At 36.5% G+C, this 27,644-nt stretch overlaps 1 protein-coding gene across 2 annotated transcripts in view; it reads left to right on the forward strand.

Moving 5' to 3' along the window:
* LOC150082293 (cell growth regulator with RING finger domain protein 1-like) overlaps positions 1-27,644 on the forward strand; it is a 42,085-nt gene that overhangs the window by 12,121 nt on the left and 2,320 nt on the right. For both annotated transcript variants that reach the window (XM_090380112.1, XM_090380111.1), the window contains exons 3-5: positions 9,718-9,889; positions 13,130-13,280; positions 23,649-23,756. In XM_090380112.1, the coding sequence (XP_090236238.1) occupies positions 9,718-9,889; positions 13,130-13,280; positions 23,649-23,756 (431 nt within the window). The remainder of the gene's footprint in view (positions 1-9,717; positions 9,890-13,129; positions 13,281-23,648; positions 23,757-27,644) is intronic.

Here is a 27,644-nt window from a genome sequence, read left to right on the forward strand (position 1 = left end):
TGACAACACAAAACAATTAGAAAAGGGAGGTACCTTCACTTGTAAATTATCGCCGTCTTCCTCGCTTCCATCGAACTACTTGCTGGTGTATACTATCCTGGCTTCAGCTGATATCACTATGTAATTATTTACCTGCGTTTACATAGATCACTTAGGAAAAGGCCTTTTGCTTCGAGTTCCATGATACATGAGGAATATTGTGCATCCGAAAGAGCAGGACTAAAATATTTAACTGAAATGTTTACAAACTATACAAATATTTAAAATATTTACAAAATACAAAACCACAGTATTTACAAATAAACAATGTTCATTAATATACAAAAAACGTTACAATGGAACGTTAAATGTTAGACAGGGAATCACGTGCACGAGGTTGGTGAACATTATGGAGGCAGTTGTCAATAATTAATTGCATTTGTAGTGATTTAATTGCCTCGCTCTCTTTTCCCATTGGCTCGAATAAATATCACTAGGAGGAAAACTTTTTTAATGTATAGATAGATGCCTTAACTTGCTTTATAAACAAAATTTAAAAAATTAAATGCTTTATAGGTTAAATACAAAAGAAATTGAAAAAAAAAAAATCTTTATTGCAGTCAAAAATTATAATAATGAAAATAAGTAATATTTAAGTGGCACCTTCCATACAAATGTAAACAATGAATTACTGCACTAAAATCAATCCAGGACCATACAGTTTTCTTTTCTTTCCTGGAATGTTGTCATTAAGAATGCCACCTCCAATTTTCTCCTTATTCTTAAGGATAGCGAAGAGAGGTGACAAAGGTAATTCCACTTCCTATCAATTTAGCTTTTGCTGCCACTGATAACCTTAGTCTGCATTTACATTTTAATTTTTTTTTCAAGCAAACTCCATTTATAGAAACTTTGTAAGGAGGGATCAAGGAGATGATTATTCTATTGTATAAAACAATGGTTAGGCCATGTCGGGAATATTTCATATTGGTTTGGAAACTTCATTCTAGGACGGAGATAGATCTGCTAGAAAGAGTGCAAAAAGGACAATAAGACTAATACCAGACTCAAAAGAGCATCTTACCTAGAAAGACTAGAGCATCTAGAAAGACTAGATGCTCTAGTCAAAGAGCATCTAGAAACAAAAACAAAACAAAACAAAAGAGCATCTTACCTAGAAAAACTTGAGTTCTGTAAATTTCAACATCTAGAAATCATGAATTTGCATGGAATCCTCTTTTATGGATAGTGCATATTGATTTGATTTATTGATTGTATGAAGTGGTATCCACCAAAACTTTGGCAACACTGCTATTACAAACTGCTCTTCCCCCTCCCCTGCTTGACCGGTATACGCTGCTCCACATGTATAGGTCTCTAATTAGATCTCGCCTAGATTATGGAGCACCTGTCTATGACTCTGCTAGAGAGAGTACTTTAGCTCGTCTTGCTCCTATCCAACACACTGCCCCTAGGATTGCCCTGGGTGCATACAGAACATCACCAGTTCAAAGTCTGTATGTTGAGGCTCACGAACCTCCACTCAGTATCAGGAGAAAAATGTTACTGTTGAACTACTCGGCTAAAATTAAAAGCTTCCCCACTCATCCTATTTGGCCACTACTGTATGATCCGCAGTGGAGAACACACTATGGAAACAAACCCAGAACAATCCGACCTGCCGGTATCAGATTACAGAACCTATTAGAATGCTGGAATATTTCCTTTCATAATATCATCAGAGATTTAAAAGATCCGGATCCCCCATGGATTACCTTAACTCCTTCATATGATAATTACTTTGAAAAATGGGGAAAAGATGATGTAGCAGATATTAACATCAGACAATTGCATCTTGTCCATGAAGAAAATTATTCCCACTTTTCTAAGATCTACACTGATGGTTCAAAGTCGGGCAATAAAGTGGGTGCAGCTGCTGTCTTCCCTAATGCAACTGTTTCTATTCCACTTCCAGCTGAATGCAGCAGCTATACTGCTGAGCTCTATGCAATTAAACTTGCCCTGGAAAATATTTCACTCCTGTCAATTAATAAACGTATAGTATACACAGATTCCCAGAGTGCTCTCTTAGCTCTCACAAACACCTCACCTTGCAATCCTTTGGTAAAGCTAATAAGACATGAGCTGATACATCTCCATGAGCAACATCGCACTGTTGTCTTCTCCTGGATCCCAGGTCACAGTGGTATTCCTGGAAATGAGCACGCTGATGATGCTGCAAAGCATCCCTCCAACGTAGCCTTAACAAATGATCTTGTCCCCTATCCTGATTATAAACATAAAATACAGGAAATATGTATGGAACAATGGATACTTCTGTGGAAAAAGCAAACACATAATAAACTGTTTCAATTGAAACCTGAACCACAATTATGGAAGTGTAGTCTCCGTAAAATTAGAAAGGAAGAAGTACTTCTAGCCAGAACCCGAATTGGCCATACTCACCTTACTCATCTGTTTCTGCTCACAGGAAATGATCCTCCTCAGTGCACACACTGTTTGCAGCCACTATCAGTGAAGCACATTCTGATTGAATAGCTTGTTCAACACTGCCCGACAGTCTACTTTCAGCTCCATCTCAAACCCCTTGTCACTCAACAGCATCATAGGTAATGATGCAAAACTCAGAATTTTTCACCTACTTGAAAAAAAATTAAAATGTATGATCAACTCTAATTGCTCACAGAGCAGTTATCACATGTATACTTACTTACGTTGATAGGTGCAATATGGCCTATGTAGCCCTTGCACCAGAAATCCCATAACAACAACAACCATCCTCCCTGCTTGCCCAGTTGCAGGGTGGGAAGACCTTAAAAAAAAAGAGAGAGAGAGAGAGTTTATAGTTTGAAGTCATAACATCCATTGCTCACTGTGGCAACCTAACTCACCAATAGGAGATTCCATATTTCCCCCAAAGATGAGCTCCAGCCTGGCTGTGGAACCACACAAAAACAATAATCCAAGACACAAGATGCTCCAGATGAGATGGACCCAATGGTTTTTCAGGTAGTTAGAACCCAACTGCATTAGTGACAGTCTCATCACCATATTCACCACTGCTGCCATAGTGTTTAAAACATTAATTTTCAAATAACTCAGTTATGTTCATCCTTAAATTGACAGTTGGTACATTTTCCTTCCTAAAAATCCAGTCTCTCCATTTCACCTTATTTATATATATATATATATATTACATACCAATTTTGATAAAATTAAATAGATAGACTTGCTCTTCCTTAATGTTTCATGTATTTAATTCTGTTCATCCTAATATTCTTTTCTTTATGGTATTGTTTCTCTTTACTTAATTTGCTTGAACAGCTGCTTAGGCAATGATCAAGGGTGGAATTCAGGATCATTTAGATAGAAATGGAATTCTGGAGGATACGTAGCATGGTTTTGTAAAGGGAAAATCATGTTTAGCAAATCTGGTTAGCTATTTTGTTAGAGTCACTCATGAGCTATTAGGGAATAGTTTTGACATTGTTTATTTGGATTTCAGCAAAGCATTTGACTCAGTCCCACACGAGCGGTTACTTTATAAGTTGGAACAGGTTGGAATCACAGGGAAAATTCTTAGATGGATAGCAGGATGGTTTCAGGGCAGGAGACAAAGGGTTGTGATAAATGGTTATTCCTCAGATTTGGTTGATGTAAGAAGTGGGGTTCTCCATGGATCAGTATTAGTACCACTGTTTTCACTTTCATAAATGACATCGATGAAGGGATAGAGGGCATGATGTCTAAATTTGCAGATGATGTAAAGATTGGTAGATTAGTTAATGATCACTGCCAAGCAGAGCTTCTTCAGAGTGACCTAGATAGACTTCAGGGATGGCCAGAAAAATGGCAGCTGTGCTTTAATCCAGCAAAGTGTAAGGTATTACACCTGGGAATAGTAACCTCGAAATAACTTATACACTTGGTGGAGTTGAACTAAAGCCAGTAGTGGAGGAAAGGGACTTGGGTGTTAAGATACAGTGAGCATGAAGTTCGCCGAGCATTGTAGATAGGTTGCAAGGAAGGCCCATGGTGTCCTATCGATGATTTATCTAACATTTACTAGTAGAGATAAGGATGTCATAATCCCATTATATAAGACTATTGTTAGACCACACTTGGAATACTGTGTTCTGGTATGGAGACCACACCTAAATAAAGACATTGAGCTCCTTGAAAGGGTCCAAAGATGGGTAACTCACCCTGTGAGATCAGCAAAATGGTGCCTATACAAGGAAAGACTTCGAATATGTGGGTTGCAGAGCTTCGAAAATAGGCACCTGAGTGGAGACTTGATTGAGGTATTTAAGGCTCTGAGAGGCATAAGTAAAATGAATGAGATGAAATTTTAATTGTTATAATTGATCCTAGAACTAGGGGCCATAAATTCAAGTTACGGGGGGGAAGAGATGCTTAAACTAAATTACAGGAAGTTTTATTTTAGCTAGCGAGTTATAAATTACTGGAATAAGTTACCTACATAGGTGGTAGAGGCTGACAGCTTGGGGAAATTCAAAGGTCAGCTGGATAGTTACCTACATCAAGAGGGAAACATATAGGTTGTTATTTCCTTTTCTTTTATTAATTTTTATTTATTTTTTAAAATTTTCTTATTATTATTATTATATTCTTTTTTTTTTTTGGCTGGTGCAGCATAAGCCATAGGCTTCCTTGCACCATGTGGCCCATTGCTAATACTAATGCTAATTGCCATTGATTGGTTGTCATTGAAAGTTAGAAAAAGTGTGGATTGCAAAATCTCTTTGCTATATTAATTCTCCCATCAGTTTATATCTACCACAGTTTACTCTCATAGTTGTTACAACTGAGCCCCAAGTTAGGGCTAATTGTAAAAATGCATTTTTGTGAAAATAATTAAATGATACAACTTCAAGGTAAACGTTACAGTTCTTTTAAAGGTATGTTCTTTATTTGGCGAGGGGGTGAGTAGTTCTGGAGACTAGGCACCTGCAAGGAAACCTGATTGAGGTGTTTAAGGCTTTGAATGTATTGATTTAGCTAAATGCCAATGGCATCCTTCCTTGATTTAAATTTATGTCCCCTCATACGAGGGGACAAATTTAAATTGATGAACATTGGTTGCGGGATAAATGTGTTCAAATTTGCTTTTAGCTTGTGGGTAATGAATTACTCGAACAAACTTCATCTGTTGTTGTGGAAGTGGATAGTTTGAATAAATTTCGGCTGATGCTGTACAACTTCTTTCTTGCATCATTTGCCACTACTAATACTAATATTTTTTCAAGGAAAGCTCACTCTATAATAGAGATGACCAGAGTTACTATTGAATATTGGCTCTTGCCCTGCACAAGAGAAAACTGTAAGTCAGTTTAGCAAGTTAACTTAAAAATTATACAGTGAAAAGGGGTAATAAATGCAGTACAATGTTTGTGTTTTACATTGCACTACATTCTTAATTTTGAAAGAATTTTGGAAAGTACCAATGAAAAGACACTATATTCTTGCTGTCGACAGTTATGGGTCCTCAACAACTTAAGTATATTCAGAGGGTATGTAAATTTTAAAATAAAATGAACACATGAGAATTGTTAGTATTTTTTAATTTACTTTTACGGATTTTTAATTAATTTATTTGCAATCTTTGAATGCTTTTAGATGGCACAAGAAACAGCTTAATCTCAACAAGAATATAGTATAATTTCATTATACTCTACTATAAAATGCTTTAAAAACTATGAATAGTGCAGTATTAAAAAAAATACTCTTTATATGTTTCAATCAAAACTTTTTTTTTATTAACTTTTGAAAAACCAAATCATTATAACATGTGTCATGTAGTAATAATAATGATTAAAATTGAACAAGAGATGTGTATTTGCAAAAACATGTGAGAAATAACATTGCTACAGTTTAAACCATTCCTTATAGCAGAAATTTCATGTTTATACTTATTACCATACAATTTCCTCATGTTTAATGTTATTTAAACGAGAGTACATTAATATAGGGGCTTAGAGGGGAACAGGTATCCTGTGTGTTATCAGACACTCAGCCTAAAACACTGATGGATCCAATATCTCTCTATTACAGAAGATTTAGGAGAAGTCCGGTTGGCCTGCCTCCCTAAAATCCACTCATGCACACCTTCTCGATGGTAAGCCCTGTTACGTCACTTAGGTGGCAACGAACGTGTAGAGTGGTTCTCTTCAAGACGCCTGGTCAGCGTGAAGAGGAAAAGACCAAACCCTCCAGCAATATGAAAGCACGACGAAACAAATGGCCCTCAGTCCCCAGCAGCTTTCACTCTCCCTCTTACGGCAGCGAAAGGATTAGAGTGGAAGCAGAGGGTGCTAAGAATCTCTGGGTACAACCAGGCTGCCATGCACGGAAACTGAACTTGGCCTGTTATAACGTAAGAATACTCATCGGTGAAGACAGGATATTAGAGCTGGAAAAGGAATTAGAAAATGTGAATTGGAATATCATCGGTTTGGCTGAAACAAGAAGAAGAAATGAATCACTTATAAGTTTATCAAGTGGAAATCTGCTGTACACGAATGGAAACAGTGAAAGGAGTGAAGGTGGAGTTGGGTTTCTGGTCCATAAAGATTTTAAAAACAACATTTTGGAATTCAAAAGTACATCACCAAGAGTGTCAAGACTAATACTCAAGATTTCTAAGAGATACAAGCTAAAGATTATAATGATTTATGCACCAACATCAAGCCATGATGATGAAGAGGTTGAAGAAATGTACACCGAAATTGAGAGTCTCCTAGATGAGCAGAAAACCCACTACACTATTATTATGGGAGACTTCAATGCTAAGGTTGGAAAAAGACAAAACAGTGCAGAAAGGGGAACTATAGGAAATTTTGGAATTGGTGAAAGAAATGAAAGAGGTGAAAGACTTGTGGAATTTGCAGAATCTCAAGGACTGTCAGTAATGAACACTTTTTTCAAGAAAAGGGTGAACAGAAAGTGGACATGGAAGAGTCCAACTGGATTAACTACTAATGAAATCGACTTCATCCTCACTAACAGAAGATATATTGTGAATGATGTTACCGTCCTGAATAAGGTAAATGTTGGAAGTGATCACAGAATGGTAAGATGTACACTTGATATAGATGTAGGAAAGGAAAGGAAAAAACTGACTCGAGTAAATAATACAAAGGTCTTTGAGATAACAGAAGAGGAGAAAAAGCAGTATGTACTGGAACTTAAGAACAAGTATGAGCTTCTGCAGACTGCTGAGGACCAAGATATCGACGAGGAATATTACAACTTTTTGAAAGTGATAAAGCTCAAGAAACCTATAGGGAAAAAGAAATCCAAAGAAGAAAAAATTAGTCAAGAAACACTTGTCATGATGAACCGAAGACGACAAATGAAAAGCAAGAAAAACACTGACAGGGAGAAAATTGAGTATACTGAGTTATGCAAAGCCATTAGAAAGAAACTCAAGAGAGGACATAAGAAGATTTAACACAAGAAAAGTAGAACAAGCATTAAGGGAAAACAAAGGATTTAAATCAGCAGCCATGAGCAGTAATACAGAAAGACAAATTTTGGTTTTTTTTTTTTTTTAGGAGCATTAGCAACTAAGGCCATATTGCTCCGTGATATGCGGTGGTCATTCCCTGACCTTTCCGCATTCTCCGTATTTAGTGGTGACAGAAAGACAAATGATACTGAAACTGAAGAATAGTGATGGTGTACTTATAAACAGCAGAGAAGGCATAATTCAAATAGCAGAAGACTACTATAGAGAATTATACGAGGAGCAGGGGAATGATGCCAGCAGTGGGGAAGATGGATTGCAAAGTAGCAACACATACGACATACCCAATATTCTTCCTGATGAGGTAGAACATGCATTGAAGAAAATGAAGAATCAGAAAGCCCCGGGGGAAGATGAAGTTACTGTAGAGTTGTTAAAATTGGGAGGAAGAGACATAACACAAAAACTGGCAAGGCTCTTCACAAAGTGCATTAGAAAAGGTGTGACGCCTAAGCAGCGGAATAATGCAATCATAGTTTTGCTGCATAAGAAAGGAGATAAATCAGAAATTGGAAATTATAGACCAATTAGCTTGTTATCCCACATCTACAAGTTGTTCACAAGGGTCATTACTAACAGATTAGAAAGAATACTTTATGAGAATCAACCGAAAGAGCAAGCTGGCTTTAGGACTGGATTCTCAACTATGGATCACCTTCATGTAATATCACAGCTAATGGAGAAAGCAAATGAATATAAAACACCATTATGCCTGGCATTTGTGGATTATGAAAAGGCATTTGACTGCATACAGCATAAGGCAATGTTTTGGGCACTGGAAAGACAAGGCATTGATACCCCATATATTATGATTTTGAAGAAAATATACGAGAGTGCTACCTCCTTTATTAGACTAGACAAAGACAGTAGGAAATTTAAAATTGAGAAAGGAGTTCGACAAGGAGACACAATATCTCCGAAGCTGTTTACTGCTGCCCTTGAGGAAGCTTTCAGAAGATTAGACTGGTCACAGAAAGGAGTCAATGTGAACGGAGAGTACCTAAACCATTTACGATTTGCAGATGACATTGTGGTCATAAGCCATGATCCCAAAGAATTAGAGGAAAATCTTAATCAGTTATGCACAGCTAGTAAGGATTTTGGACTAAAGATGAATATGGCTAAAACAAAAGTAATGATGAACAAGTATGCCACAGAAAGGGAAATAATGATTGAAGGAGCAGTAATTGAAAAGGTGGAGTCATATATTTATCTGGGACAAGTTATTAGCTGTAATAATGATAAATGGCTGGAAGTCAAGAGAAGAATAAATTTTGGATGGATAGCATTCAGGAAATATAGTCACATACTGAAGAGCAATATCCCAGTTTGTCTGAAACGTAAAATAATGAACCAATGTATACTCCCCACTATGACTTATGGAAGTGAAACTTGGGCACTCACCAAAAGAATGGAAGAGAAGCTGAGAACTACACAGCGAAGAATGGAACGAATCATATTGGGAATCAGACTGTTAGATAAGAAGAGAAACACATGGATTAGGCAACAAACTCAAGTAAAGGACATTCTTATCAAAACTAAAGAACTAAAATGGTCTTGGGCAGGACACATAGCTCGAAGACATGATGACAGATGGACTAAGAAAATAACAGAATGGTATCCAAGAGGAACTAGAAGAAAACCTGGAAGACAAAGGCGGAGATGGATAGATGAAATTCATGAGTTTGTGGGTAGTAAATGGATGTCCAGTGCTCAAAACAGAAGGAACTGGAAAGTTGCTGGAGAGGCCTTCATCCTGCAGTGGATTGAAAATGGCTGATGATGATGACATTAATATAATAATGTTCCTTATTATATATACCATGCTTGTAATAATGAACTAGTGTTAGCATTAGTAGTGACATATGATGTAAGAAAGCAAGCTTATACGGCATCAACCAAAAAAAAAAAAAAAAATCCCATTTCACCAATCCATTCACTCCAAAAGTGTGTCCAGTTCTTCCTTGAATCTATTAAAGCTATCAACGTCCAAAATGACAGATGGAAATTTGTTCCGGTAATCAACCACTCGCTGGCTAAAGGCAAATTTCCACTCATCTACTACTAGTTTTTACTGTATAGGCTTATGTAGAATGTATTGATTTCCATTATCATGCTTAGTGGTATGTTCTCATTTATTTTTGATAAAGTTATTCATTTTTATTAAGGTCCCTTTTGTAATTTATCAAGTCAAGTGCCATGGAGACTACAGATGTTTTGGGGAGTTCCTATAAATGATTTTCATCAAATTTTGAACTTCTCTTGGCCAGTTCTCCAGCAGATGATCTGGAGGAATGAATTGTTGCTTGGCAAATGTCTCTGGCGAGGAGATCAGCAAAGGTTAGTATTTTAATATTCTTGCATTCCTAAATATAGTTGTATCTGTTATATTTTAAAAAAAATACTTTTATGGTCTCTATTTTAAACCATTACTTGCTTAAACAGCTAAACCTTTTTGAGTATAGAGACAGTTGAACTTATATGAAGTTGTTTTTTTCCTTCAATAATTTTTTAAGTTTGACATCCTCAAAGAATGTGATTTTATGATATGAAATTGAATAACATGCATCATATTTTTTCATGTAATGGTTTTACCTTAAATCCCATGAACATTATTTGTTAATCAAATGCTATTTTGGCTGTTGCCATTACTGGATAAATGAAACTGTGCCTTTTTGATAAAAAATGTAACGTCCAGAATATTGGCAGTGATCTCCATCACTGCCAATACCAATAAAGGGGTATTGGCAGTGATCTCCATCACTGCCAATACCCCTTTATTGGCAGTGATGAAGTATCTAAACTATTGTCAATATTGCATACACTTGATGCTCTTTCTTCCTTTCATTTTGTGCATGGTGGTAAGCATGCAGGTGCAAATTCTCTACAAATGCTGTTGTAACAGACTAAATTTTCTGCTGTGATAACTTACAAACTGTTGACCTGGTGATTTGCTAGATTTTAGTTTATCTACATCATTTTAACTAAAACTAACAGATACAACTGATATAATTTCACAAACTTGGTAATTCACACACACACACACACACACACACACACACACACACACACACACACACACACACACACACACACACACACACACACACACACACACACACACACACAGTGATATAGTATTTGAGTTCAGGATAATGTCAAAAAAATTCTGTTGTATCTCTTTTATATATTCATCAGCACTATATGAAAACTTCCATTAAAAACCTTCAACACAACTGGCTGAACCATTTTCATTAACTTGTTTATATTCACACTTGTTGAAGTATGTTTTTATTCAAAATTGCTCATTTTCAGAGAAATAATGATTCACTAGTTGAAGGAAGTTAGAGTTAAATTTGTTATTTTATTTTATCTTAATAACAACAACGGTCCTGTAGTAAACCATTCATTGTTCTCCTTCTTTGAGTCGTAATCAAACCACATTGTTTTTGTTATTGACTAGTCCAATCAAATTTATCTATAGTGTTTTGTGAAAAACACAGGACTAGATGTCTTGTCTCCTTATATATACAGTGGATTCCGGTTATTTGGGCCACCGGTTAATCGGGGCAGCCATTTATTTGGGGCAAATCTTAAAAAAACAGAACCCAATCGAGAAAATAGCCAGAGTTTACTTCGCTTAATTGGGACAACATGCTGTTTAATAGGGGCAGGAGACTGCAGCACATTACCCTTGTTGTACCAAGTGGTTCGGTCAGATTTCCGGAGGTCACAACCATAAAACAATAAAAACAATTAGCAGTCACCTGTTTATTGGGCTTTTCTGTTTGTGCAACCTATCATAAACGGATAGTAAACTCGACCTTTATTGAATTTGCGATAATACCGACAGCTGGAATTCTGTGGGTTATTATAGTGAAATGTGTTTACGCCTCCATGAAATCTTCAATCATATAAAAATATTAATTTCCAGAATCTTCTCTTCATTCCTATTTTTAAAGCTTCGTAACTTGTTACTCCGTTCTCACTTACGCGTATCGTGTTACTTGCAATTTGTGTGTGCCGTGTTCTTTGTTATTGATTGCTTATCTTTTTACTGTTTTAAATTTTAACCCCCACCCACAAATGTCAGTGAACAGAAATGTCAACTAGTTAGTATGTACACATTACAGTATGTATTAATTATTCCGATTATCACGTATATTCTTCCAATTTTCACGTATCATTTAATTTTTTAATTGGTAAGGTAATAAAGGGTAAATTTGTGCTTAATATATGTTTACTTTTATAGCCTGTGGATAATATTCCTCCTATTTTCGCTAATTAGAATCACTGTTTAATAGAATTAAAATTCAATTCACAAACATGATCACAATGACTGGCTCTTACTACACATAGTATAGTGAATGGTACTTTACTATGGTGAGTCCATTGTAACATGATTTGATTGTACAGTGAACCAATTGTAAAGCAGGGGTTCATTGTATTTTTAATTATTTACATGAAATTTCGGATAATTGGGGCAGCCACTTAATTGGACCAAAATGCACTAGGGATTGGGAAGGGCAGAGAGAGTTTTTTGTACTTTCTGAATTAGTCGGCCTCTGAAGGTTGCTTTACAAAAATATCTGGTTTTCGTTCTGTCAAGTTGAAAGAGAAAGATCTGAAGCTCATGTGGATTAAATTGTCTGCTGTGATAAGTTTTTTTTTTAATCTGTTTTTTTGATCCACCCTCAAAGTCGATTAAAAATCTCGATGCCACATATTTGCAACATGACAGTGAATGTGTGAAACGAGTTTCTTTGCTTTTATACTACTCTTAAAGAACTAACATTGCTGAGAGGTTTCCTGCTATTTGTTTTAACAACAAGAAACTTCTCTTGAAGTTTATTTCAAGACTTACTGCTCCTTCATTAGCTAGCAGCATTGTTTAGTGTCACTTCTCAAATGAAACAGTCAAAAAAAAAAAAAAAATATATATATATATATGGAAAGCTTTTCTGCTTGCCTAAATGGGGTGGTAGATACCGGAGGACCTTTCATTGTTGTCATATAAATAAAAACTTCACAGATTTTATCTTTTTTAGCATTATAATACAAAAAAAAAAATAAAACTGAGTATTGAATGTAAAATATGAGGAGTTTTCAATAAAATATATTTATTTATTAATATATAATAAATAAATATTTCCTCACTTACTCTTTGACATTGATACTGATGTGTTTATTCCAGTGTTGCATGTTTGAAAATACATAGTGTTATCAGCCAGAAAACTTCATCCTTTAGCTGGAAAATATTTCAGTATTTCCTTTACTGCTCATGCCTAGTGATTACCACTTTTTTAGTGTCATGAAAGGACATCTAGTTAAGAAGAAAAATTCCAGTATGATAACAAGCGTAATCCACTGTGCCTATATTGATAAATGATCAAGAAACAGTATAAAGAATTTTCAAATTGTGCAACACAGTAATAAATGTAATGCACCGCTTGTCAAGTAATTCTTGAAGAAACACTTATTTTTATATTTCTCCATTCATTATATAAATAAAAAAAAGAGTTTTTTTCAAAAGACCCTGTATAAATGGATTTTTTTTTTTTTTTTTCCTCTCCTTATCAGTTTAGATCCAGGTGAGGAATTCCATACAGAAATATCTTTTCCATCTACCTTGACAGAGGCTGATTTTGGTCCAGCACCTCGTGTGAAGTATCCATTGATAGTTTTTCAGATCAATAATTGCAGTTCTGAGGATGGAGATGATCATAGTGTGGTAATTTGTTATATTGCAGTATATATATATATATATATATGTATATATATATATGTATATGAGATAGGTATAGCTATAGATAGTATGCCATTAGTTATTAACTTTATTATACAAAATTTATGGGCTAGTGCCATTGCAGTAGTAATATGTACATTTAAGACCGTAATATATAGTATATTATGTTAGATTACATGTATTTGTATTGGAGAAGAGTAGTGAATAATTTATAGACATACCTATTTAAATCTATGGAGTACACATTGGTAAATTTATATTAGATATACAGAATACCTGTCATTGCATACCTACAATTTGGGTGACTTTTTCAAGGGTCAACCATCCAGATTAATGCTCTTGTACTTAAAGTATCAAAAGGTGAGTTTGATTTGTACATTTTGGATTTGCAGCCATATTTTTTTTCCCTTGTTCTTACCCCAAGCACAAAAGGTTATGGAACTTATAGTACTCTAGTACAGTGAATACTCTTGATCATTGTATAGTCAACAGGATTTAGTGTTGGCATTGAGAAGAGACTTGTTAACAGTGAATGTGAATTTCTGTAGATTCTAACTTTCAGTAAATATTTAAGAAAAGTTTTTCTCAAGAAAAGAAGTAGAAGGGGTAATGCAGAAGAGGAAAAGTTAGTTCAGTGGATTTGAAGTAGAGTGAGTAGATGGTGACTAGCTGTTCATGTTGGGACTGGTTTGTTAAAAAGAGGTGGAATTGCAGATGCTACTTCAAAATTAAAATCAGTGCTCATGAAAATATCTATAGAAAAGGCATACAGCAGAGATGGAACAGTTTTGTAATAAGGAATAGAGTGAGATTGTGAAAGATCATTAATTAACTTGATTTTCTCTTTATATAGTCTAGGAGTTTAACCCTTTCAGAGTTGAGTTTGCCAGTGAGTGGTGGGCTTGGAATAAACAGTTTTATGCTGGGAGTTGGCTTTATGGAACATGTTTCTCATGGAATTTTACAAACTTGTAAATACAAAAAATTTGTACATAAATGCTTTTAAATATTAATTTATTATTTTTATTTGGTTGTCCAATATTAGAGTGAAATTAACAATATCAGAATAAAAAAAAAAAATTGCTACTTATTTTTATTATTATTTTTTGATGAATAATATCTTCAACATCTATTTATGTATTACCTCATTCTCTTTCATCAATGTTTGGATCTGAATTTTAGAGAATTTCTTGAATTTTGGCTTTTATGGGCTCAAAATTGACGCCTGATGCTAATACAGGCAGCCCTCGTATAACACGGTTTTGCTCTAACATGATTGATAAATTACGGAAATCCTCGCACAATGTGGTACTTATATAACATGGTTTTGCTCTAACGCGGTTAGAGAATTGTGGCAAACCTCGCATAACACAGTATTATTGAGCTTTTGTGTGGGGAAATCCCTGCTATGTTGGATGTAATTATTCAACATTCCCATTCTTTTTTGTGAATCTCCCTGTTGACTTGCTAGTCATTATGAAAAAAAAAAAAAAAAAAAATTGGGAAATCCCCGTATTTTATTTTGTTGGGAAATCCTTGTTAGGTTCTGTGTTATTGAACTTAAGCTTGTGTAACTTGTGGAAAGGTGCCTCCATAGCCAGGTGGGCAGGAGCGGCAGTGCATAGCACACGCTTCTTGATTAGACAGGGGTTTGAGCCTTCTGACCACCAAATACGAAGAATGTGGAAAGGTTAGGGAATGACCACCGCATATCCCCAGAGCAATATGGCCTTAGTTGCTAATGCTCCTAAAAACCAAATAACAAACAAAGAAACAATTTGTGGAAAAATCTAGATTTCACAGTTTTATTATTATTGGATAATGCGCCAGACCATCCAAAAGATTTAAGTCATTCAACCGTTGAAGTAATGTTGCTACCATCTATCACAACTATTTTAATTCAGCCATTAGATCAAGGCATTATATTTACCTTCAAAGCTCATTACATCAGAAAATTGTTACAATGGATTTTGGAAAAAAAACTGATGCCGAATCTATTGAAGTGATGGAGGCATGGAAACATTTTTCAATTGTGCACTGTATCGGCTTTGTCATAGCTTTATCACTTAAAGAAGTATCAACATTAAATGCACGTGGGAAAAATGTATGTTCAGAGTCAGTTCATTCAGGAAATATGGTTGAACCAGCAGAAAACAGAATTGGTACGATAAAAAAAAAAAAAACAAATTATGATATTAGGGTCACCCGTAAATGATTACATCTACCCATATATTTATTTTGTCTGTAAATTGCGTGGGCTCTCAGGTCAATTTAGCTGTTTTGCTGGATGAAAAAAACTCCAGTTTCTGGGGAAGAAAACCTTGCTATCTACGCATGAGACTGACTAACTCAGTCACGGCGTGAAAAAACCCATAAACGTTCCTCACATCATCAATGGGATTCGAACCTACACTTTTTCCACCCGGTGCGGGGAGGACGGTGACGATACCACTGTGCTACCTGTGCAGACCATTTGGTGCAATAGTAGAACTTGCTAAGTCGGTAGGAGGGGAACGTTTTGATGACATGACTACTGAAGCCCTCCTGGGTAGCACAACTGGTAGGATCGCCATCCTCCCCACACCAGGTCTAAAAGACTTCAGTTCGAATTCCGTTGATGATGGGAGGAATTTTTATGGGCTTTTTTCACAACGTGGCTGTGTTAGTTGGTCTCAGGTGACGGTAGGATGATTTTTTGGGTTTTTCGTCTACTAAAAAAAAAAAAAAAAAGATACGATTACTGAAGACATTCGAGGATTACTGGTAGAAAAAGAGGCTGGAGAAGCAAATTTGATGGAAATGGAATAAGAGGTAAACCAAATGAATTCAGAGGATTATAGTGCAGATGAAAATTCTGAACTTCCAAATTTACACTAAAAAGCATACTAGAAGGCATAAAGTTAGCCGAACAATTTGAATCTTGTATTTTGAATGCAGATTCTTCGACTGAAAGGAGCCCAAAGCTGAAAAGGGAGCTTCAAAACTTCTTAGTTCCATACGATGAAATTTACAAAGATCTATCAATCAAAAGCAAACAAACTGAAATTACTGATTTTTTAAAGAGAGAGAAGATACGTGAAATCTAGAATGGTGTATTTTTGTTAGCTTTAGGAATGTAACCCCCCCCCCCTTTATACTGGTTCTTAGTCCCATATAACGTTTCACACTACACGAGATTTTATAGGAACCTAACTACCTTGTTATACGAGGGTTTCCTGTAGCTGCAAATTTCCTGTAGCTGCTAAAACTACCCACTATTTGAAACACGGATTAGAGATTGCAGTGCATACCGGAAACATATTACAAAACAATTTGTATTAATTAGTATTAGTTATGGCAAATGATGTAAGAAAGCGAGCTTATGCAGCAGCAAAAAAAATTACCACATCACTTGTTCATTAAGATGAACAAGTGATGTGGACTTGTTCATTAATGGACACATGTTTGAAATGAATTTCAAAATGTAGATATACATGCATGTGAAAATGATTAAGGAGAGATTTAAAGAGTGCGACCTCAAATGTGGGAACACTATTACATGATAGAATATATGTTTGATTTGCACAGAGTTGGGATTTGTTTTGAAGAAAAGTAATGCCTAGAGTAAAGGAGAAGACTTTTTTTTCAGTATAGAAGGATCAATATTTGTGATATGGTTATACCAAGAAAAATCAGAAGTGATGATTATCCCAAGTAAAGATTTGTGATCTTGTTTATAAATCTGAATGTTGTTAAAGATGAGCATGGTACTATCAGGCTGTTTTTTTATTTTTATTTTATTTATTTTTTTTTTATTTTTGTGGAGAAGTCAGACAGTAGCGGACTTTAGGACTAAAGCTAACTTTTTTCCTTCCCACTGAGTAAAATTACTAGGAGATTAGAATTTAAGTAACTGGTTGTTTGAAAAGTTGCACCAGAGCTTTTTTAAGCTCCATTCTGCTCTTTGTATACAAAGCTTGAGAAGTGAATTATGACAAAGTCAAATGAATTCAAGTTCTCCAAGTCCAACATTTGTAATTAAAGCCTGGTAAACACATTTCCAACATGATGTTTAAATGAACAAATAATGGATGGGATCTATCTAGTTATATTAAAGGAGGCAGTGAAGGAAGTAAGCAAACCCTTAGCCATGATTATGACAGCATCCTTGGATTCAGGGGAGGTCCCTATAGAGTGGAGATGTGTGAATGCATCCCCAATTCACAAAGGGGGACATGAGTAATTACAGACCTGTTAGTTTAACTTCTGTTTCAGGGAAAATAATGGAGTCACTAGTAAAATAAGTAAGGCAGGATCATGTAGGCAAGGCTGCAATTATCCTTCAGACACACCACGGCATTGTTAAGGCGAAATCTTATTTGAATAATTTGATTGGCTACTATGGTGTGGTCACAAAGGAACTGGATGCAAAAAATAATTTTAGTATATACTTGGATTTCAGGAAAGCTTTTGAAATTGTTGCACATAAAAACACTGTGGTTCAAATTGGAGCAGTGTGGCATTAAGGGCAAGTTGCTGTTATGAATAAAGGGATGGTTGAGTGGGAGAAGACAGAGTGGTGATCGATGGACATTGCTCTTCATGGACTAATATTATTGTTATTAGTGGTGGTCACCCAGGATTCCATGTTGAGCCCATCATTATTTTCTGTATTTATCAGTGATATTGATGAAGGCATATCAGGCTTAATGTCCAAGTTTGTAGATGATACGAAGGTTTTGGCAAGATTGTTAATGACTTTAATGACAGTATGCTACTGCAACAGAATCTGGAAAAATTGAGCAGATGGGCTGAGAGGTGGCAACTGAATTTTAACATTGACGAATTTTAAGTACTTCACATATGGGTAACAGTAACCCCATAGTGACATATCAAATGTGTTGTACTATGCTCAGGATAGTGAAGAATGAAAAAGACCTGGGGTAATTGTGCAGTCAGATATGAAGTTTTCTGAGCAGTGTAGACAGTCTGCAAGAATAGCTCGTGGTGTATCTAAACTATTGTCAATATTGCATACACTTGATGCTGCTCTTTCTTCCTTTCATTTTGTGCATGGTGGTAAGCATGCAGATGCAAATTCTCTACAAATGCTGTTGTAACAGACTGTAAATTTTCTGCTGTGATAACTTACAAACTGATGACCTGGTGATTTGTTAGATTTTAGTTTATCTACATTTTAACTAAAACTAACAGATACAACTGATATAATTTCACAAACTTGGTAATTCGCACACACACACACACACTTCAAAAAGGACATCATCAATGATATACAAGAATTTTCCTAGCAGGAGTAAAGAGGTGATTATACCTTTGTATAAGGCAATGGTCAGGTTACACTTTGATTACTGTATACAGGTCTGGAGACCTCATTTTGGGAAGGATGTATTTGCTAGTGGAACAATGGTCAGGTTACACTTTGATTACTGTATACAGGTCTGGAGACCTCATTTTGGGAAGGATGTATTTGCTAGTGGAACAATGGTCAGGTTACACTTTGATTACTGTATACAGGTCTGGAGACCTCATTTTGGGAAGGATGTATTTGCTAGTGGAACAAGTACAGAGAAAGGCAAAGATTGGTGAATGGAACTATGGGTTGCTCTTATGAACAAAGACTTAAGCTCTGCAAATTGCAGTGTCTGGAGACTCACCTGTGAAGGGGGTATGATTCAGGTGTATAAGGCCATGAATGGTTTGAGCAAGCTCAATGCTGATGGGATTCTTCTTCTTTCCCAGGTTAATCACCTCAGGGGACATAAATTCAAATTGAGGAAAGACAGTTCTAGAACAGATGTCGGAAATTTGTCTTTAGTCAGTGGGTGGTTGCTGGAAGAAACTTCCATCTGTTGTTGTGGAAGTTCACAGCTTAAATAAATTCAAGGCAGAGTAGACAAACATTTGGAATGAATGGATGGGTGAAATGGGAACGGTTTTTCTTTTTTTTTTCTCTTGGCTGATGCTGTATGAGCTTGCTTTCTTGCATCATATGCCTCTACTAATGCTAAAAACATTCTCTGAGCAATGCAGAGAGGTCATGCGGTTTTGTCAATGATATTAATTTGTAAGCTACAGAATCTTGAAATAACTGGGAGTAAAGTGGAGGAGAAACTGTTGAAGATAAACACAAGAAAGGCACCCGGGGTGGATGGGATCTATCCAGTTATATTAAAGGAGGCAGCAAAGGAAGTAAGCAAACCCTTAGCCATAATTATGAGAGCTTCCTTGGACTCAGGGGAGGTACCCATAGACTGGAAATGTGCAAATGTGACCCCAATTTACAAAGGAGGATCAAAGGCTGACACAAGTAATTATAGACCTGTGAGCTTCACTTCTGTTCCAGGAAAATTAATGGAGGCACTGGTTAAAGAAGCACTGCAGGATCATTTAGACAAGACTTCAGTTATAGCTCAGACACAGCATGGTTTTGTTAAGGGGAAGTCTTGCCTGACCAACTTGATTGGATACTATGATGCAGTCACAAAAGAACTGGATGCAGGGAATAACTTTGATATTATATACTTGGATCTTAGAAAGGCTTTTGATACTGTTGCACATGGAAGACTGCTACACAAATTGGAGCAGTGTGACATTGGAGGCAAATTGCTGCTATGGATAAAGGGGTGGTTGAGGGGGAGAAGACAGAGAGTGGTAATCAATGGACACTGCTCATCGTGGACTAATGTTATTAGTGGAGTCCCTCAGGGCTCAGTGTTGGGTCCATTATTGTTTTCTGTATTTATAAATGATATTGATGATGGTATATCAAGCTTAATGTCCAAGTTTGCAGACGATACAAAGGTTGGCAGGGTTGTCAAGGACACTACTGACACTATGCTGCTGCAACAGGATCTGGAAAGGTTGAGCAGATGGGCTGAGAGGTGGCAAATGAAGTTTAACATTGACAAATGTAAAGTACTACACATGGGAAACAGCAACCCCAGAGCAACGTATCAACTCTGTGTTACTACACTGACAGTGGTAGAGAATGAAAGGGACTTGGGGGTGGTTGTGCAGGCAGATATGAAGTTCTCTGAGCAGTGCAGACGGGCTGCAAGAGTAGCTCATGGAGTATTGTCAGTGATATACAGGAATTTTTCCAGCAGGGATAAGGAGGTGATTATTCCATTGTATAAGGCAATGGTCAGGCCACACCTAGCGTACTGTATACAGGTCTGGAGGCCTCATTTCAAGAAGGATGTAGAGCTGCTGGAACGAGTACAGAGAAGGGCAACAAGATTAGTGAATGGAACAAAGGGGTGCTCTTACGAAGAAAGGCTTAAGTTTTGCAAATTACAGTGTCTGGAGACTAGGCACCAGCGAGGTGATCTGATAGAGGTGTATAAAGCCTTGAATGGTTTAAGCATGCTCAATGCTGATGGGATTCTTCCTCTAGCTCAGAAAAATCACCTGAGAGGGCATAAATTAAAATTGAGGAAAGACAGATGTAGGATAGACGTGCGGAAATTTGTCTTTAGCCAGCGGGTGGTTGGTTGGTGGAACAGACTTCCATCTCTTGTGGTGGAGGTTGATAGCCTAATAAGTTTAAGGCTCAGCTGGACAGGTATTTTGAATGAACAGAGGGGTGAAGTGGAAGTGGGTTTTTTTTTTTTTTTTTTTTTGGCTGATGCTGCATAAGCTTGCTTTCTTGCATCAAATGCCTCTGCTAATGCTAATATATAGGAATTTTGCTATACAGGTCTGGAGGCCTCATTTTAAGAAGGGTGTGAAGCTGCTGGAATGCTTAAGGGCAACTACACTGGTGTGCAAAACTTAAGGACCAACACTGTTTCTGAAAGTTACAACCACAAAATATTTACTTAAGGCACTCTTTACTGATGAGAGTAGATTCAGTCTCAGCAGCGATTCTGGACATTAGCTAATCTGGCAAGAGGTTGGCACGTGGTATCACCCCGCAAATCACTGGAAGGATCGATATGGTGGTCGAGGTCTTCTCGTCTGGGGAGGCGTTATCTTGGATGGATGTACACAACTCCAGATACTGGAAGGCGGTACTGACTGGTGCACGCTACTGTACCGAGGTAATCCTTCCCGTGTGCATCTGTTTCGAGGTGCCATTGGCCCCGAGTTTGTGTTTATGGATGATAACGCCACACCCCATTGCACTGCAGCTATTGATATGCTTTCTGAAAGTGAGGACATTGTTTGTATGGATTGGCCTACCCATTCTGCCAATCTAAATCCCATCGAACACATGGAATGCTCTGGGGAGACGCCTAACGGCACGTCCATATCCACCAGAAAACGTTCACCAGCTGAAGATGGCACTGACAGAGGAATGGATGATGTTACCACAAGAACGTATCAACAACATTGTTCTAAGTATGGACATGTGGTGCAAAGCCTGCATCAACATTAGGGGTGGCCATATCTCCTACTGAGAACCACCTCTTACCTTTGTTCCATCTTTGGCAGTGATGCATCTGTATCATGGCAGCCAGTGCTATGATGTCATTTTTGAATCAAGTCCCTCTGTACCATTTGTTTCCATTGTTGTGTCGGTGTTGTTTCCTTCATCATTTCTGTACCTCATGAGGTTCCCTTGGTATGCTTTTCCCATATCCAGGCCACTCCTATGAGAAGCTACAGCTGAAAACCTGGCAGGTCCTTAAATTTTGCACACTAGTGTAGATTGGTGAGTGGAACAAAGGGGTGCTCTTACCAAGAAAGCTTTCAGTTCTGCAAATTGCATTGTCTGCAGATTGTAAGGCACTTGCCCAGTTTTAAACACTTCAATCAGGTGATCTGATTGAGGTGTTTAAGACTTTGACTGGATTGAGTAAGCTTTAAAGCTGATGGGATTCTTCCTCTTGCTCAGACCACACACGAAGCGACACAAATTCAAATTGAGAAAGGATGGTTGTAGAATAGATGGGTGGTAATTTGCTTTGAGCCAACAAGTGGTTGATTGTTGGAACAAACTACCATCTGTTGTTGTGGAAGTTGATAGTTTAAATAAATTCAAGGAAGAACTAGACCTTTTGGAGTGAATGAATAGGTGAAATGGGGGATGTAGTGGTTTTTTTTATTTTGGCTGATGCTGAAAAGCTTGTGTTTTTTTTGTTTTTTTTGCATCATTTGTTAATGATAATGCATAGGTTAACACATTCACTGCCTTAATGCATATATGCATAAAATGGCACTAGGAGTATTGTGCTTCAATGTACAATTGCATTCAAAATGCACCCAAGTAATGTGTAATGCATATCAGCAGTGATTCTTAAGTGGCCTATAAACTTAATGGCACACGAAATTAACTACTCGGTATTGACACACTGATTAAATGCTTTGCACTGTTGCTTGGTCTTTGTTTATAGACCAGGTTTATAGACACACAAGGTTTGTTTTTTTTTGCAATGTGTTGATGTTAGTTTATGTACACGAATAAACTTTTTATAAAATTTTAAGATTTGTTCTGATTTACGGCTCAACACAAAAGTGTTTGCTTTTAGCAATGAATTCCAATCTTTTAAATTTCAACGATTATGCACAAATTTTTAGAATTCTGAGGATGTTGAAATGTTGATTTTTTTTCCCAACATTCCAAAAATTACAGCACATTGAATGAGTTCTCACATTTAGTTGGCAGCAAAAGTGTTATGCATGAACAACTTGCAGTTTATATGGAAACAAATAATGCAAGGTTCTCATGACACTTGTCTTTTTTGACAGTTTTCTTGTGGATTCTTTAGGGATTTTCTATACTACAGCGATCGTATTCAATTTCATGTTGATTACTTTTTATTTGTGCACCTCTGTTGTCCTCTGATATGTATTGTATAGAGACTGGTGCAGCCTGAAAGCTCTTTGAGACTCCTGTTTTAAGCAAATTGTTTTCTTTCTTTTGTTGTTATTTGAGCATCACACAGTTATGTTGTTCAACTGCTGGTGTAAGGGGTTTTTTTTTCTGCACAACTGTTGGACATATAAACATTTATAAATTTCTTTTTTTCCTTATTTTAGTACAGCTATAGTTGAAATGATGTATTGGGAGAAATTGTAAATCTACAGTAATTATCACAGAGAAGTCTAGGTCACATTATGCTTGGTTGTAGCTATTTTTGATTTTCAGAAAATTAAGCTTAAAAGAAAAATGAATTTGGTCAGGAATATTTATGTTCTTTGAGTTATCAGAAAAAAATGGTATTGGAGATTTTGAATTGATAAAATGAATTTTGATATTTTGAATTTAACCCTTAATTGTAGATATGCATAAAGGCTGTTCATCACCACTGTTGGAGACGTTCATCACATGTTAAGGTATCGTTTAAAAGTGAATAAGTGTTGTAGAATCAAATTCTTATGCTTAAACTGAATTTTTCTTTTGTGTAGGTGGCTTTGATCAGTGTTGTCCATATTAAAGATTCTTTATGTAGTATGGAAACCTGCGTTTTTGCTCAGTATTTAAAACAAGCTAATGGGCAGACTTCTTTGTTGAAAGTAAGTTTCCCTTTAATCTACAAGATTTAACTATAATCTGTTTTGTTTATCTATATAACAATTTATTTTTATCATAGTATGAGCTGGATGGCAGTTATGTATTAGTTAATAATGTGAAAGTTAAAGGACAGTAATTAATGCAGGGATTGTTAATATATATATTCTGTTCAGTCAAAACATTATGACCACCTGCCTAGTTGATGTACCCCCCTCCTCTTGCCATCAGTGCTGTCTCCATACAGTGAGGTATAGATTCTACATGGCCTCTTAACATTGCAGAAGATATGTTCTACCATATCAACAGGATTCCATCCCACAGATGTAACAGTCCATGGTGGAGGATCCAAATGCCAATCCACATAACCCAAAGATATTCTAAGGGATTCATATCCAGAAAATTGATTGCCAAGGTAGCACCTGGAAATTATTTTTGTGTTCATTGAACCACTCTAACAATACTGGCAACGTGGCATGGCAACATTATCCTGCTGGAATATACCTATACAATCTGGGAAGACAAAAGGGTGTACCTGATTCATCACAATGGATAGGTAGTTTTTAGCATTCAAAGTGCAGTTTAGGGATACGAGAGCTAAAGGTCTGTATGCACTTGGCCCTTGAGCTTAAGCCCGACCTGGCCTAAGGGCCAGATTCAGGCCTGGTAGCACAAATCATAATCTGGCTTGGGTCAGATTTAGCGCAGATAACGTTTGGGTTTAATTGGGTAATATTTGGGTTAAAATCTTATGAAATATTACGTATTTTAGGCTTACCTGAGCTATTTTATATTCCAAAGAAAAAGTTATTTGTATTAGCAAGTAACACGTGATAGGAAAAACATTGAACATAAAGTTATCTGGCAACTGTTTGTGTTGCAGTCGAGGACAAAGGATATGGACAAAGCATAATATCTGATTAGTACCAGAGAAAGGGGAAGTCCTGTATTAGTATAAGCGACTGTTTAATCGAGCTAAATAAAACAAGTGCTAAAATGTGGACGAAACGGGGAATTGTTTTTGTGATGTAATGCAATCAAGTTGAACTTTGAGTCATTTTGTTCTTTTGGCCAAATTTCCACCAGTTAAGAATGCTTTAAAGTGAAGAACAACAAGAAACAAAGGGTGATGTGCAAAATTGAATAGAAAAGTTTAAAAGTGATGAAGGATTCTGAACCACTGCAGTTACATCAAGAAATCTTTGCGAGGAAAATGTGAGCAACAGTGACTAACATATAAGATAGAAGCCAAAGATTTTGGATTTCAGCATTTTTGAAGACTCGACTGAAGAGTCAAACAGTTAGGAAGATGATTGAGAAATATACGAATATTGGCATGGATCAAGTTAAATTTCATAACTTACTTGATTGGTGGAGAAACCATGGACAGGAATTCAAGTTTCTATTGAGAATTGCTAAACATGTACTTCGTGTACCTGCCTCCAGTAAAAGCAGTGAAAGAAATTTTAGTGCAGCTAGGCTTGTTTTCCAGGAGCATCAAACCTCTCTAAGTAGGGAAAGTGTTGATTCCATGTTTATTTTTAAACAATTTTTTATGGATTTTTGTAGCCCTTCCCCTCTAAAATACACTGATCAAAAAGCATTGTTGTAGAATTCATGTATGCAATTTTAATAGTCTGTTTGTTAACAGTACATAATGATTACAGATAATCCACCTTGAACCTCAACACCACAGTTTTCACATCACTGAACTGTATTTTTCATTACTCTACTTCAGTCACATGTAATTTATTAAGTTAACCCGTATATTTTGTAGCTTTCAAATAATTTGTGTTTGTGTGGTTCCCCAGTTGAGATGTTTTTCCTTCAGTCTGTATTGGATAAATATTTGCACATATGAATATCTCGTGTTTCATAAATTAGTGTTAAGTTCTCTTTATTTTTCTAAGAACTATAATGAAATGAAATATAGGTATATCAGTATATCTCCAGGTTTCACTTCTGCATTTGTTTACAATCGTAGCACAATGTTCCTAATGTTTTTTAATTCCACAATATGGTTGAGAATATACCGCTATATTCTCGAGAATAATATGTTATTAATACACAAAACTTACAAAACCTTATAAGACAAACTGATGCAGAGCCTTTGGTGGTATGTGGAATAATTCTACAAAATTCCATAAATTGATGTATATCATCAATGTATGGAGTTTTGACTTGAGCACAAAAGTGGAATGAATCAACATTCATTTCATCTGTGTGTTAGGTCCTTAAAGCACAAAAAAAAAGGGAGAGTAGGAATCATTATTACTTCTAAGAACAAACATCAGGGGGAGTTATAAATAACATGATTAATTACATGATACAGCTGTGACATACAAAAAATCCTAATGAAACTGGTGGTTTGTCAAAGGTACACCATTCGATAGCCTAGTTAAGAGTCCTGGATGGGTTCGGTGGGTCTGCTTTTCATATTTCAACCTAGTTCAACTGAGGGCTGGGTATGGATCTGGTTGGAACACTAGTCTTCAGGTCAGGCCGAATTAACTTCTAAAATTTCAACCTGTGCAGTCCTCTGAGGGCTCCAACAGATTCCCAGGAAAACATCCTTCATACCTAAAGACTTCTGCCACCTGCCTGTTTCTATTGGACCAGGACTGCACTTCCAGCAAAGCAGGAAGTGCAGCCCATTGGAAAGGAAACTTTTTTTCCAATTGTCAGTAGTTCAATGATGCCATTCAGATGCAAACTTTTGGTGTCTTTGCTGATGGGTGGCTGTAAGCATGGACACCTACTCCTGGGGCCCATAAAGAGAAGAGTTCATTGGATTGTGGACTTAGAAACACTGCTGATCCCTGTTAAAGTTCGTGGTCATCCATTCCGCTGTTTTCTGTGTATCGGCTCACACAAGGCAGGACAGCCTTATATTCATCACGACCATCATTGAGGCATGGGCATTGACCTTTGGTCCAGTGATTGCTGTTCTGTCCTGCTATCCACCCACTCTTGGAATGCATTAACTACAACACTGCGAACAGCCCACAAGATTTGCAGTTTCTGTAATACTCCTGCCCTTCAACTGGTACCTGACAATCGCCCCTTTTTTTGCAGTCCATCAGATCACATCCCTTGCCATGTCGATCAAGTACAGGCATACCTCGATTAACGAATAGGATGCGTTCCACGAAATTACTTCGTTAAGCGAAACTTCGTTTTCAGAGGTAAAAATACTATGGCCAGAATAGGGATACGTTCCTACGTAAAGAAAATGAAAAGCTTTTTTTCCAACAAAGAAAAGTTTTATTAAATAAACAGTCAACTTACATACAAAGTGAAATCACATTTTAAAATATGAGGTTAAAGTTGATTGTTTATGCTTTTTTTCTCTTTCATTTAACAATTGCCTATACGGCGTTATTGCATTTAACACTGATCGCTTAACTATAACACTTCTTCCTAAATCAGGATCATTTTCATTAAAAAAATTTAAAACGTTTTCAATGTCATTTAAGCACCTTTTTAAATCTTTGGTTGTTAACACTTTTTCGGCAGGAACTTCTTTAACTTCGCCTTCATTATCTTTGTCTTCGTTGCTAACAAGGTTTTCTAAATCTTCCACTGAAAAACAATCATCTTCTGCATTCAATAAATTTCTAACATCCTCTTCATCGACATTTTCGAAACCTATTGATTGAGCCATCTGGATAACTTCATTTCTAATTTCTTGGATGTTATTTTCTTCTTCTAGTACAACTTCTGGCCATATTTTGCGCCAAACTCCATTTAAGCATTTCTTAGTGACTTCTTTCCAAGAACTATCAATGTTTTCAATTGCGTTTTTAATGGTGTAGTTTTTCCAAAAAGTTTTAGCTGTCATTTCCTCTTTATCCTCTAGTTCAGTTAAATTGCTTAAAGTTCGACGCAGATAA

The sequence above is a fragment of the Mastigoproctus giganteus genome, chromosome 8 (assembly GCF_048544385.1).
Source record: "Mastigoproctus giganteus isolate SK-2022 chromosome 8, ASM4854438v1, whole genome shotgun sequence".
Lineage (NCBI taxonomy): Eukaryota > Metazoa > Arthropoda > Arachnida > Uropygi > Thelyphonidae > Mastigoproctus > Mastigoproctus giganteus.